This window comes from Phodopus roborovskii, unplaced genomic scaffold, assembly GCF_943737965.1.
Source record: "Phodopus roborovskii unplaced genomic scaffold, PHOROB, whole genome shotgun sequence".
Taxonomy (NCBI): Eukaryota; Metazoa; Chordata; class Mammalia; order Rodentia; family Cricetidae; genus Phodopus; species Phodopus roborovskii.
The window spans coordinates 23,671,517-23,685,630 of record NW_026125397.1 but is presented as its reverse complement, the minus strand read 5'-3'; the positions used below and the strand labels follow the sequence as shown (position 1 = coordinate 23,685,630).

Below are 14,114 nucleotides of genomic sequence, written 5' to 3'. Positions count from 1 at the left end.
TTGTCCCTTAGTCCTGCCTATCTTGCTTTCCTATTGGCCAACAGTGCTTTCTTCATTAACCAATAAGAGAAACATATTTACAGAACATCATCTCCCATCACTAACCCAGCACAGAAGCAGTTTTAAAAGATTGACTTGTGTGTGTGAGCATGTGTGTGCAAGCAGGCACATGGCTGTGTGTGTGCCCACAGATGCTGGAAGAAGATGTCAGATCTCCTAGAGCTGAAGTAACAGTCACTTCAAAACAACCCAATATGAATACTGAGACCTGTACTCTCCGGGGTCCAAACACTGTTTTTAATTAAAAGAAGTTCAGTTGTTTTGAATCCTCAGCCATTTCAAATATATCTTTATTATTTGAGAATTATAAATAATTATAATACTATTCTGCCCTAACTCTTTCCAGATCTACGCCTTACGCCCCCTTCCCAACTTCATTTGTTTAAATAGCTCTGAGTCACATTTGTGCAGCCTGTACACTCATGCATATAGGACCGCCCACTAGCTTGTCACTGCTCTACTCGGGGGTCACACCCTTTTTTACAAACCAGACTCTCCTCGCCCCAGAAGCAACTGTCAGCAGCATCTCAGGAATGAGAGAGCCATGCTGGATGTTGATTGCTTGGTTTTGTGCAGGCAACCACAGGTGCTATGAATTCTTGATTGCAGTGATCTTGTCCAGAAAACACTGTTTAGGTCTGGCCCTCCCAGCCTCTAGTCTTAGGATCCCCCCCTTCCCCCCACAGCAACCTGTGCCTTCCAGGTTGGGTGAGATACAGAAGTCTGATTTGTGGTGAGCTCTCTGCACTTCTACCATTTGTGAGTTTCTGCATTAAACCATTATTGCACCCGGTTCTGACTCGTCTGAGAGCTGCGCTGTTCTATGGGTGCAGAGAGACACAAATTTAGAGGACAATTTGATATTGTCCATTTAGCAAAATAATAGCAGTAGGTTCACTGCTGGGACCTATGAATTCTCCAGCCTTGAGTTCTTGACAAGATCTACAGTACCAAGCACTTATTTTTCTCCTGTGGAGCAGCTTAAATCCAATCAGGGACTGTGTGGTTACCCCTACAACACCAGAACCACTGACACCCATGGGTGTATCTTTTTTATAGTTCACAGAGACTGCAACTTAGTAAATTGATCATGACCTTCCCATCCCCACAGAGCTACATGGCACTTTCCAGCACTGTGTAAAATGGACAGTATCATCTTCACCCCTCAATGTCCTGTGACCAAAATGTGTGGTGTTTACAGCAACAGGGTCTTGCACCAAATTCTGGTGGGCAGCCAAGAGCAATGACAATAACCTCAGTTGGTTTTGGAAGCTCCCAGGTGTGGTGATGTATTATTTATGATTTAATGAAGTTTGCCTGAGGTTTCAGAATGCAAGCCATAGAGGCCAGGCAGTGTGGTGGCACACCTTTAATTCCAGGACTCAGGAGACGGAGGCAGACGGATCTCTGTGAGTTCGAGGCCACCCAGGGCTACCTGAGAAGAGAGTAACAAAGCTCATGCCTTTAATCCAAACACTGGGAGATGGAGGCAGGCGTGATAGAGCTGGGCAGAGAGGAATGTGAGGTGATAGGAACTGAGAGCATCACACTCTGAGGATTTGTGGAGACAGGATCACCCAGTTTGGTCTGAGGCAGAGGTAAGAGCTAGTGGCTGACTGCTTTGCTTCTCTGACCTTTCAGCATGAATCCCAATATCGGATTTTTATTATTGCTGTCCTTTATTATTCATGTTATTCTAGGGCACCCCTGGCCAACAAATCAGGGAGAGGTATATTAGCCAGGTTTCTCTAGAGCAGTGGTTCTCAGCCTTCCTAGTGCAGGGACCCTTTAACACACCCCCTCTTGCTGCGCTGACCCCCAACCCTAAAGTTATTTTCGTTGCTACTTCGCAACTGTAATTTTGCTACTGTTACGAATCATAATTGTAAGTCTCTGTGTTTGCTGATGGTCTTAGATGACCCCTGTGAAATTGACATTCGACCTCCAAAGGGGTTGCAGCCCACAGGTTGAGAACCGCTGCTCTAGAGGTACAGAAACAAAAGAATGAGAATAAATATTAAAGGATTGTATTAAGTCAGCTCACTTTGAAATCATAACAATTGAATCACATCCAGGAGACCGAGAACTCTGCAGCTGCTTGGTCTTAGAGGCTGGGTGGCTCAGCAATCCAGCTCTCTCCCCAAACCTAAAGTGTTTCTGGTCCTCAGTCACCCATGGAAGCCTGGCTACAGTGGTTTCGATCTCAGTGAAGGAAGCAGCAGCTGTAAGGGGCGAGGCCAAGCTGCCAGCAGGCCAGCTTTATTCCTGGGCTGCTCCTAGAAGGTGCCGCCACATTTGTGATGCGTCTTCCCTCATTCGTTAAGACAAGTTCTCAGCTTCTCCAGTTCACTACAGGAGACTCTAATTTCTCAAGCGTCCTTAGTGTTTCTCCACCCTCTCAGCCCTCTCCACACGTAACCCTCCTCTGTATTGTTTGCTCTTTGCATGGCCTGGGTTCGGTCACCTTCCCTCCCTTTAGGTCCTTCTTCCCCTTCTCACCAGATGTCCTTTCTAGTTGCCTGGATTCTTTGGGTATTCCAGGTTACTAAAGCCTCAACCCTGAAGGCTGGACATGATATACCAGCATGTGAGTGAAGACCCGCGTCTCACACACACACACACACACACACACACACACACACACACACACACGAATTGGTATATCATCCTGTGTACACTAGGGGATCTGTATAATCTATCTGAATTTAAATTTGGCCAAATATAATCATTTAATCTTATAAACCAGCCACCAAGAAACTACATGAGTTGAATATGAAGCTACTAGTTTAAAAACAAAACAAAACATTTAAGATTTTGTTTGTTTTTTTTTTTGTTTTTTTTTTTTGTTTGTTTGTTTGTTTTTTTTGAGACAGGGGTTCTCTGTGTGTAGCCCTGACTGTTCTAGAACTTTCTCCATATCTGGGCTAGCTCAAACTCACAGAAATCTGCCTGCCTCTGTCTCCTGAGTGCTGGGATAAAGCTTGGGCACAGCCAGTTAAGATTTATTTTTATCTTTTTATTTATGTGTTGTGTGTGGTTATGTGTGTCAGTGCAGGTGTCAATGTAGGCTGTGCTTTTAATATCACTCTAGCTCCAAGCATTTAAAAAAATCCTTTTTTTTTTTTTTGGTATTTTGACACAGGGTTTGGAGCCTGTCCTAGAACTAGCTCTGTAGCCAGGCTGGCCTTGAACTCACAGAGATCCAGAGTGCTGGGACTAAAGCCATGCACCACCAACGCTGGCTCAGCCGTGACTCCTTGAAGGAGGCGAGCTAAAGTTAAATCAGTTCCCAATTTAAAATGAACAGTGCATTTTAAAATCCGATCAACCCAGTAAAAGCAGAACTTTAAAAACTCATTTTAATGTAAATTCATGAGCTACAGATATGTAAAGAATTTTGAGGAAACAGAAAACCAGCATAGGCGGAGCATTTCTACCCTCTAAGTGAGAGTGGGGGAGGACACACCCACATCTGTCAAAGGCAAAACCAGTCTCAGTTTGGGGAAGGGGAAGCGTTCATCCACGGTGCCCTTGCTTGTCAAGGCTTCACGTCCTGCTGTAATAACACAGCCCCCGCCCCAAGCAGGTAACGGGCAGCTGGAGACGCACAGACAGACACACCTATCTGCAGACAGTTCTTTGCCTTGTGTGAGAGGCTTTGTTCTACCTCCATCTTGTATTCACCCAACTCAGGGTATAGCAGCTGCTAGCATTGAAAATGGCTTTCTTCAGGAATAGCTGGGGTTTCGACAAATCTTTATAGGTGTGGAAGAGCCTGAAGTCTTTGTGCTCTAGCTCCTTCAGGAGGCTGTACCAAAACCTCACCACGCTGCTCTCAATGCCACTGACCTCAAAGCCAGGCCAGTGGAGATGTATCTCAAAGACGAGCTGCCCAATCTGTTCAATGACATCTTCCAAAATAAGGTTTTCTAGAACTTTCCATTCTGCACTTTCCAGATCTGCCTTGAGAATATCAATCTGTAACAAAGCAATAAAATGGTATTCTTAGGCTTGGTCCTTGACTGTACCACCTCCATACCAAACCAAGTCAAACCATGCCATATCACACAGACCATACCATATCACCATATCTACCTCCAAAGGCAGCAGGATTCTTACATTTTTAGAGTTGGAAGTCATTTACAAAATTCATTATTTTTTCATACAATGTATTTTGATTATATTCTTTCTCCTCCCTCAATTCCTCCAAGATTCTCCCCACCTTTCTGCTCAAGATCCAGAAAAAAAGACGGAAATGTGGACCATGCTAAATCGTTTCTTACAAACTCCCCCATTTTACACCTCAGCTACGATGGCACTCCTAACGCTTTGTTTAATCTTGGCAGCTTTAGGCACGATCCTCCTGGATTAAGGGTAATTAAGCTGTCAAAAGAAATATTTAATCAAAATTTCACAGAATGCCCTAATTGGTAGAGAATATTCCCAGATTCAAAGAGCAGCTTGTGTTGTATTGAGTCGCACAGCCAAGAATTTCTTAGGTTACTAACAGACTTATTTCCCTTCAGCCTTAGGTTTTCTGTGAGTTTGAGTCTGATGGATAATGTAAATAAATCCAAATGTGAAAGGGTCAGGGTAGGGTTGGGATGGAGCTCAAGAGAGTAGATGGCTCAGCAAAAACTAGGAGGAAGAAAAACAAAACAAACAAGGAAGTCAGGGGCGGGTGGATGGGGAGGCTGAGTCCACTAGCTGGACCTGAAAATTCTACTGATAAAGATACAAGGAACACAGCATAGATTTTTCTATGCGTGTGGGTGTTCTGTCTGTGTGTATGTGTGTGCCCCACATGCATGCTTGGTGCACACAGAGGTCAGAAGAAAGAAAGAATTGGAACCCCTGGAACTGGAGGTACAGATGCTTGTGAACAGGAATGCTGGGAACCCAACCTGGGCCCTCTACAAGAGCAGCAAGTGCTCTGAACTGCTGAGCCATCTTTCGACACCATGCCCCAACATATTGTAAGTAAATTATCAATCAGAACTTATAAGCAGCCAGAACAGAACCAAATAAAGCTAACGTATAGCAAATACATACTTGCTTTAGAAATGCAGTTTTTAGTCGCTTGACGTAAACGTCTTCTAAAAAGCAAACAGTATTCTAAACATGATAACATCCCCACCTTCTTTACCCCAGTGGTGAGAACAGTACAGGCTGGTCTTTCTCACTCAGCCTTACAGAGGTGTGGCATGGAGTCACCCACAATCTCTTCCCTGCGTCCCAACCTGAGAACACAGACAGCCAAAACGCAGTGAATAAAACAAAATGTTCTCTCCCGTTATGCATTTCCTTTTGCTTACATTTCAGAATGTCCCATTACCATGAACTATTTTGCAAATGTAATTTTACTTATCATTGCATAATGCAGACAATATTATTGTTATTATAAAGCACTAAAGATTTCTGGGTAAGATAGGCCACATTTAAGATTCTAATGCCATCGTGTAACAGTTACGGCACCTCAAATCATGCAAATGATTATATTGGGATAGTCAAGTGCCAAACCTAATATAGTTGGGTTAAGTCATGTTTCTTGTGAAAAACAAGTAAGTGGTAACGTCTAATAAACTCTGGAGTAAGTAAAGACGTATTTTTGGTAGAGGGTCTCAAAGATGGTAGAAGAAACAATCTGTCCGGCTATTGAAGAGGTTCTAGCATCATCTCCTTTCCCTACACATCAAATATCCAGTGAGTTGGTGTTCATACAACTTTGTGAAGAATTTTAATTCTAGCTGGATCGAAATGTGGCAGCATCCTCACTAAGGGTACAAGTCTGTCCCCGGTCATGGCTGATCCGTGATCCTTCTGCAGAATGACATGAAAGGACAGGAGGGGCTATCCGTGGGAGTGAGCTTACCAGGCTGCATAGCAGAGAGCACAGAAGGGGACCTAAACCCTGGAGCTGTGTCACGTCATCGGTACGGAGCTGCCACGTCATCGGTACGGAGCTGCCACGTCTTCGGTATGGCATGCAAAGGTTCAGGTTTCCCTCTAGAGGAGAAACTCTTCCTGCCTCTCTCTACGCCTGGCAATTGTGGCATTCTTAGCCTGCATCGCCTAGTCTCTGCTCATGGTATTCTCCGTGTGTCTCTGAGCTGCGTACACATTTTCCCTTTTTGTAGAGGCATCAGCCATTTGGATTAGAGCCGAGCATGCTCCCTTATGGCTTCACTTTAGGTAATACATCTGCATCAACTGTATCTCCATGCAAGGCCACATTCTGAAATGCTGGAGAGGCAGGATTTAGCTGGTAACAGTGCTCAAAGCAGCCATTGCAACAGGGCTTCTGCAAGACAGTGTGTACTCAGGAGCCACTGCTTAGACAGCAGGTCCTGTTAAAGCCAGCCAAAGGTAGCAACTATCCAAGGCAATTATGACTATCACTCTGCCAGTCGCTACATCAGCCAACACTGGCAGCTTCATCCTTGCTAAACATCCAAGCCAGGCAAATCAACAAATTTGAAGGCCAACCAAAATCACCAGCCCCCTGCCCGATATATATATATATATATATATATATATATATATATATATATATATATATATATCCCTCCTGGTGCCCCTGTAAGACCCTCAGGCTCAAAGCACCCTTTCATTCACAGGTCTCCATTTAAGGTTTTTAAAAACAGGCCTCCCAGCAGGATGAGCAGATTTTGCTCACACTGGCTACCTTTGAAGAGGACAATAATGGGAGCTACACCTTTCAAGTAAAATCCTAGTTTGGATATCAAAATGTCACTGTATTCTATTGGTCAAAATAAACGACAAAGCCAGCTCAGATTCCAGACAAGACAACAGAGTCTGGCCACAGAGGGAAGAAGGGACGGGACAAAGAGGGTGGAGGAAGCTGTTCATGGCCATCTTGGCAGATGATTGGTCCCAGTGATTAAACGCACTTATGCTTTATGCAAATCCATAAATGAGCTACAATACTGCCATAGATACAGATGAGTGGTAGACACGAGTAGACGTTCACTCAGGATGAATGAACAGGAAAGCCTTCGTCCATCAGAATACTTTGGTGACCAATCCTGGTGCTCAGTTTCCTTCCTGGAAAGAAGGCATGTCTGTGGGATATTTTTCTTGACCGATATTGATGTAGGATACCCAGGCCACTGTGGGCAGTACCATCCCTATGCAGGTGGGCCTGAGCTATGTAAGAAATTTAGCTGAATATAAGCCTGGGCGCAAACCATTAAGCAGTGTGCCTCCAAGGTGTCTACTTCAATCCTGCCTCCAGATTCTTCCCTGGCTTCCCTCAATGATGGTATATAACCTGTAACTCAAATAAACTCTCTCCTCAAGTTTCTCTTAGTCAGTATTTTAGCAGAGTAACAGACAAGCAAAGTAGAACAATTACTATTAAGGGATATATTCATTACATGTGGCATTGCTCATAGGATTTGCTTTTCTTGGGCGTTAACAGAGAATTGGGATATCCAATGGATTAGGATAACTAATAAAGAAAGCATTGAGGCCAGATATGGTGGCATACTGCTACATCCCCCAACACTCTAAAGGCTGAGACATGAAGAATGGAGGCTTGAATACACGGTCTAGGCTACATTAGCAAGACCCTACTTTTACTGTAAAGAAAGAAAGAAGCCTAAGAAGAACAACCAAAGTGTGTTTTCTTTCTTAAGTGGTTAACTTATGTTTTGGTATTTCACAAGTAAAGTGTTGGAAGCGCTATTTGACAAACTGTACTATTAATTGCCAATGCTACAGACATTTTTAAACAAGAACAAGAGCATTCGCTGAGGGACCGTTTAATGTAAGCCAAGTGTCCTGTTGCATAACAAGGAGTCACAGATTTGAGAGCATCATGCTTGAAGGAATAAAATGCTACCTTTAAATTACCATTCGCATGACATACATTACCATACAAACATTTTAATTGCTACTGCAACCGTAAGTGATTTACAGAATAAAACCTGCCAATCTTCCTTTAGGAAGACAAAGCCATTGAAACAATGTGCCAATCAATGATGGGTGTTGTCCATCTGTTTATAAGTTTCTCTTGTTGGTGGATGGATGAAACACTGGGCAGGCAAGAAGATAGGCGGGGCTAGGAGACAAGGAGACTTCTGGGAAGTGTAGGCAGAGAACAGTCACCATGTAACCACCAAAAGGAGAAACAGGTTCATACATTCTCCAGTAAGCCAAGACCACGTGGAAATACTTAGAATTATAGAAATGGGTTTATAATTAACTAGCCAATAAGAAGCCACTGGCCAACAGCTCTATAATTAATATAGCGTCCATGTGTTTATTTGGGACTCGAGGGCTGTGGGACCAGCTGGGACAATAAACCTCTTGTTACAAATCAATTTTCTTCTCTGGCTTCTTTGGTTTCAACTTCACAAGCTACAGTAGACAATAGGGAAAGGGACGCAGGGTGAGTGGCTGTGCATGCTCAGAGTTGGGACAGTGGTGCATATTATCCCAATCAAGATGATCTTTTAGGAAAACTAAATTGTCCTAAACTGTGGCACAAGAGAAAGAATATTAAACATGAATAATTTATTAGTCTAAACACCATTTAGCAAGTGCCATCAGTGGGCTTTGGGCATACACAGGGATGGGGCTGGGAAAGGAAGACCAGATAACATTAGAAAACAACATCTACATGTTAAGAATACATGTAAATGTTGGAGGATGTGTTGAGGGCATCGGAGAAAGGCCTTTCATAACCACGCCGAGACATTCTACCACAGCGGCCAGTCTCTGGCTACTGGGCACCAAACTGAGAGCACTTCTTGAGTAGATATTACATTTCTGCTTTGATATGACTTCGATATATTTATACTAAGAATATACGTCTGGTTTGGTAGAATATTTCGATAAACACTCAGAGACACACTCCCATCATATGAAGTTAAAATTGGCTCTATGTGTTGGAGCACAAGTAGAAGCGGCGCCGGCTTCATCTTTAGTGCGTCAGACATGATTTTAAGCGAACAGTAAAGGTCTGTCCACAGTTTGGAGGCTATATACATGCTCATTCTAAGTCATCAACCAATCTTATTCCAGCGTGACAAGAACTGTCATCATTAGAGGTCTCTTTCAAGAAGGAATGCTTCTCCTCACTATACAACGGCAAGTAGGAGCTACTGAGCACGAAACAGGTTAGGTGTAGACTTTGGCCAATTTTCATTTCCTAAATTGTGGCATAGGGGAGAGAATACTAAACATGAAGAATTCATCAGCCTAAATATCATTTAATAAGTCTGAGGTAGGTTAAATAGTAGCATTTTCTTTTCATAAACTAAAACTCAAGCAGTCGTCACATTGTTTATCAGTCCACAGGAGCCCTGTCATGGTCAGAAATGGCATGGCCTCTGTCTGAACTCTCAGATTAATCTTCAGATACATAGATTATGTGAAAGTTCACAGATACCCATGAAAAACAAATGACTCACTCTGCCAGACAGTTTTATGTCAACTAGATACAAGCTAGAGTCATCTGAGAGAAGGGAGCCTCAATTAAGGAAATGCTTTTATAAGAAGGGGCTGTAGGCAAGCCCATGGCACTAATTTCCTTAATTAGTGACTTATGTGGGAGGGCCCATCCCATGTGGGCGGGGCCATCCCTAGGCCATTGGTCCTAGGTTCTATAAGAAAGCAGGCTGGGCAAATCATGGAGAGCAAGCCAGTGAGCATCCTCCTCCATGGCCTCTGCATCAGCTCCCACCGCCAGCTTCCTGCCCTTTCTTTTGAGCTCCTGTCCTGACTTCTTTCAATGGTGAACAGTGAGATGGAGTGGGAACCAAATAAACTTGCTTTGGTCACTGTCTTTCATCACAGCAATAGAAACCTAAACAAAGATACTCAGCAACCATACAAATTCTTCTCTGGAATATTTCTAAATTCTGAAACCAGCCCTATAATGAGTTATATCCATTTTAGTATAATCTCCTTGTCCTTATTGCAGATTTGCTTGTTATATGTAATTGAACTGGAAAATTACAAATGAGCGCGATACTATTACGTTGCTCTTCTGCCTTAACTTCAAGTAAGCAGGATGACCACTGGCTTTGTGGCATAGTGCTGCGGACAAGGCACTCTGCTATATGGAGACGAGACCTTGAAATGGTGCACGGATCCAAATGAGGGAAGGCATTGTGCAAGTCAAAGTCAAAATGAAGTGCATGGTAGCATCAGCAGAGGCTGTCGCTGACCATCAGCAGAGCCTGTCACTGACCACACAGTACCATCAGCAGAGGCTGTCGCTGACCACACAGTACCATCAGCAGAGGCTGTCGCTGACCACAGTTGCTCTACCCTGGCGACCTAAGGAAAGTCCTGGATGGAAATGGCAATTCTGCCTCAAGAAAAGTCTGTGAACATCTCACCAACTACACCCATAAGGAAACTTAAATTTGTATTTCATTTACGTGACAGCTATAGAAACAAATACCTAAATATTTTAACAGGAGTAAAAACTTTTACCTGTCATACAAATTACTGTAATTGTAATTATCTTAGTTTATCATGATTACTTAAAACGATCTGCCAGACCTCATCTTTCCAGATCAGTCCTTTGAGTTATTTGTTTCATTACATTTTCCTTAAGGACTGGCGTGTAGATCAGGGCCAGAGGACCTGCTTAGCAAGTGTGAGAACTTAGGCTTGATCCTCGGCATCACAAGACGCCTACAGAAATCCTTTTACTTAAGCAAATTCAAAGAGCGAGGGTATAGCTATGCATTCTATAGGAAGAAAGCTCCCAATACCATGAGTCAAAGAAGCAGAGAGCCAGCCAGGTATAGAAGTTGCAATGCCAACACTAAGGAATTTGAGGCAGGAGGATTAATTTAAGCCTAAGCCTACCTGGAAATATATGAGCTCCAGAGTAGCCTGAGCTACACAGAGAGAACCTACTCTAACAGCCTAACAAAACAAACAAAAAAATTTAAAAATAAATTAAAGAAAAATGTGTGGTAGAAGAGGTAGGTAAAAGCCAGAGAACGCTACTGTAACGAGCCTAAAGTTGACTATGGAAGTAAAAAGATCCTACATTTAGCACATTTACGTAAATTGTGTAAATTGCAACTTTCATAAACGTCAAAATGAAATTGTGTGGAATAAATGATGCCTAAGTACCATATCACATGTGCACAAGTCTGTAGAGAGCCATGAGCCTCAGCAACAAAACAAATAACCTAGTCTACGGCCGACTGAATGACATTTGATGTGCAGGTTGGCTTTTTTGTCAACTTGATACAAGTCTGGTCAGCTGTGAAAACTTCCACTGAGAAAACGCCCCCATCAAACTGGCCCGTACCAAGTCTGTAGTGCATTTTATTGATTAGTGATGAATATGAGAGGATCCATCCCAACTTCAGGAAGTGCCACCCCTGGGCAGGTGGTCCTGGGTGTCTAAGAAGCAAACTGAGCCAGCAGGGGGAGCAAGCCAGGAAGCAGCCCCCCCCCCCCCCCGGTGGTCTCTGCTTCAGCCTTAGCTTCATGATCAGAAAATGCAAGCCAAATAAACCCTTCCTTACTCACGCTGCTTTGCTCATTTGTGTTTATCACAGCAACAGAAAGCACACTGGGACATTTGGTGTTAAACAAACCCACTATAGACTATTCTTCAAGTTTTGTGTGTGCGCGTGCTCATAATGTATATGTATGTGAATGTATGCTGCTTGCACTTGTGTGGAGGTCGGAGTACAGCTTTGTGGAGCTGGATTTTCTCCTTTCACCTTTATGTAGGTTCCAGGGGTCAAACTCAGGTCACCAGGGTTGTTTGGCAAAACCCTTTACCTGCTGAGCCATCTTCCCCGTGTTGCTGGGTCACACCAAAATTCGGATGTCTTTTAAGAAGGAACAAACCAACTAGGTCAATTTTAACTAAATATTTGATGAGTTATCTATTCATAACTTGTGATTTGAGTTTTTTGAATAAAGATGTTTCCCATATACATTGCCCTATACTAAATTTTATAGATCTTTTTTTTTCCTGCCTGGAAAATGTACATGCAATTTAAAATTGTCCACTCCCTCCCATCAATAATAAAGAAGGTTGTTCATTAATCAAAACCTGTGACTAAGAACTGAAGCTACATAAGTAACACCCATAAATTGCCCATATGAACCGCCAGCTCACCAACCACCCAGCCAAGACAAGGTCGTCCCACTCAGGCAATATTTTGTCTGCCAACACAGTTATTCCCGCATCAGCAGCTGCCTAGGTCTGAGGCTTAGATCACACGCAGTGAGATATTTACAGACATTCTCCATTTTGTAAAAGATTCTTGAAAAGAAGTGTACACACTGAGTTTTATAACTGATATCATATTTTACTTGCCATTTGACTTGTCATCTTCCTATGAATATTTTTTAAAAAATTAACTTACCATCAATTATTTACCAACCCAAGAGGTCATTCTTTATAATTAATTCTTTATAATTATTACAGTTTGGGTCAATATTCAATCAGAATTTACAAGTATCAATTCTTCCTTCTTTTTAGTTTAATTAAGAAAAGTGGCTACTTAATGGTTAAAAAAAAAATTAAACCAAGGCTTCTACCTATCAAGTCTACTTAAAGGAAGACAGATAAACACCTAGAAAACTGGACACACTAGAAGCAGAAGAAGCTATCCCCTTTTGATATGAGCAAGTTAGAAGTCCTCGCTGGGGCTTTAAATACACTAGATCAAGTTCAGTTAACACTGTCAGCCAGCAGAAGCATAACTTTGCAAAATTTCTGCTACCAGTACAAGGTGTGCCCCACACATGAGGAGGAGCACGGAGGGTCACCTCAGCTAATCGGAGACCAATTCTGAACTAATATTACGGGAAAATATTTCCTTGCGGTAAGCAGCTCTCAGAAACGACCCCTGCAGTGAGCATCACCCTGCGAGTTTAAATGGAAATGAGGACATTTCCAAAGAATGGTTTCCAGATTTCCAGCTTGACAGACGATTCCAACCTGAGGTTACTGGGCAAGAACCTGCTGGCTTAGTGACAGGATGCAAAGAATGACCTCAGATGCTCTAGTTAGGGACAAGTGGGGCCTGTGACAATCTGGGAAGTAAACTTGTATCCTGGTGACCTACAATAGAAAGCAGCCAAGCAGCACAATTTACTGTGGCCATGCCCAGGGACCTGGGGAGAAACACAGTCAGAGAGCAGTCCACGAGGAACTGAGTTCAGATCCCAGAACCCACAAAAAAAAGCCAGGCATTGCCACCTTCCCATGAAAACAGTGCAAGGAACTTAGGTCCAGTGAGAGACCCTGTCTCAAGGGAATAAGTAAGGTGGAGAATGACAGAGCTCGACATTGAAGTCCTCCTCTGACCTCGGCCTCTGCAGACAACAACACACACAAACACACACACACGCACACACGCATGCATGCACGCACGCACGCTCACACCAAGACAAATCAGGCAGAAAGGTAGCTGTTGAACCAAAACAGAGGTAGGCAGCCTCTTCCTCCCCGTATTCTTGAGCCACTGAAATCAGCACATGGGTCTGTAAATTCAGAGCTCATGTGACTAAAAGTTTCATCCTAGTTCGTCTATCTTCCTGACATGTTGCACTGATGCAAAAATTCTAATTTTTTTCTAAAATGAGGACAAACTAAAAACATTCACCTATAGAACTAAGTTCCTAGAATCTAAAAGGAAATCCGGTTAAACATTAAGAAGCACTTTTGGGGCAGGTAGACAGCTTCATCAAAGAATTCAAGCTGAGTTTAAATGGACAGATATGCAAAGAAATAAGTAATCAAGTGAGCACTTATTGAAAATGCTCTCCAGACAGATATTTTTTTGGGTGGTGGATCTACATGGGTCCCAGAACACCAACTATGGTAAGAACGCAAGAATGAAGAATGCCCAGCACTTATTTCGAGGGAAACAAAATTAACTTAGTGAGTTATTAAGATTATTACAAAGGCCATTTTGAAATCTGAGGAGAAATGGTCTCTGAATGAAAATAAGAAATAGATTAGCCGTGGGTGAGGTCTAGAGTTAAATGTAGAAAATACGAACAGATGTGAGTATATGTACACGCCTACATACAAA

General features: G+C 42.8%; 1 protein-coding gene across 1 annotated transcript in view; it reads right to left on the bottom strand.

Moving 5' to 3' along the window:
* Positions 1–3,421: 3,421 nt before the first annotated feature.
* Positions 3,422–14,114, bottom strand: part of Mettl24 (methyltransferase like 24) — a 91,565-nt gene continuing 80,872 nt past the window's right edge. Inside the window, exon 5 of the mRNA XM_051175561.1 lies at positions 3,422–4,038. Coding sequence (XP_051031518.1) covers positions 3,724–4,038 — 315 coding nt within the window. The 3' untranslated portion in view covers positions 3,422–3,723. The remainder of the gene's footprint in view (positions 4,039–14,114) is intronic.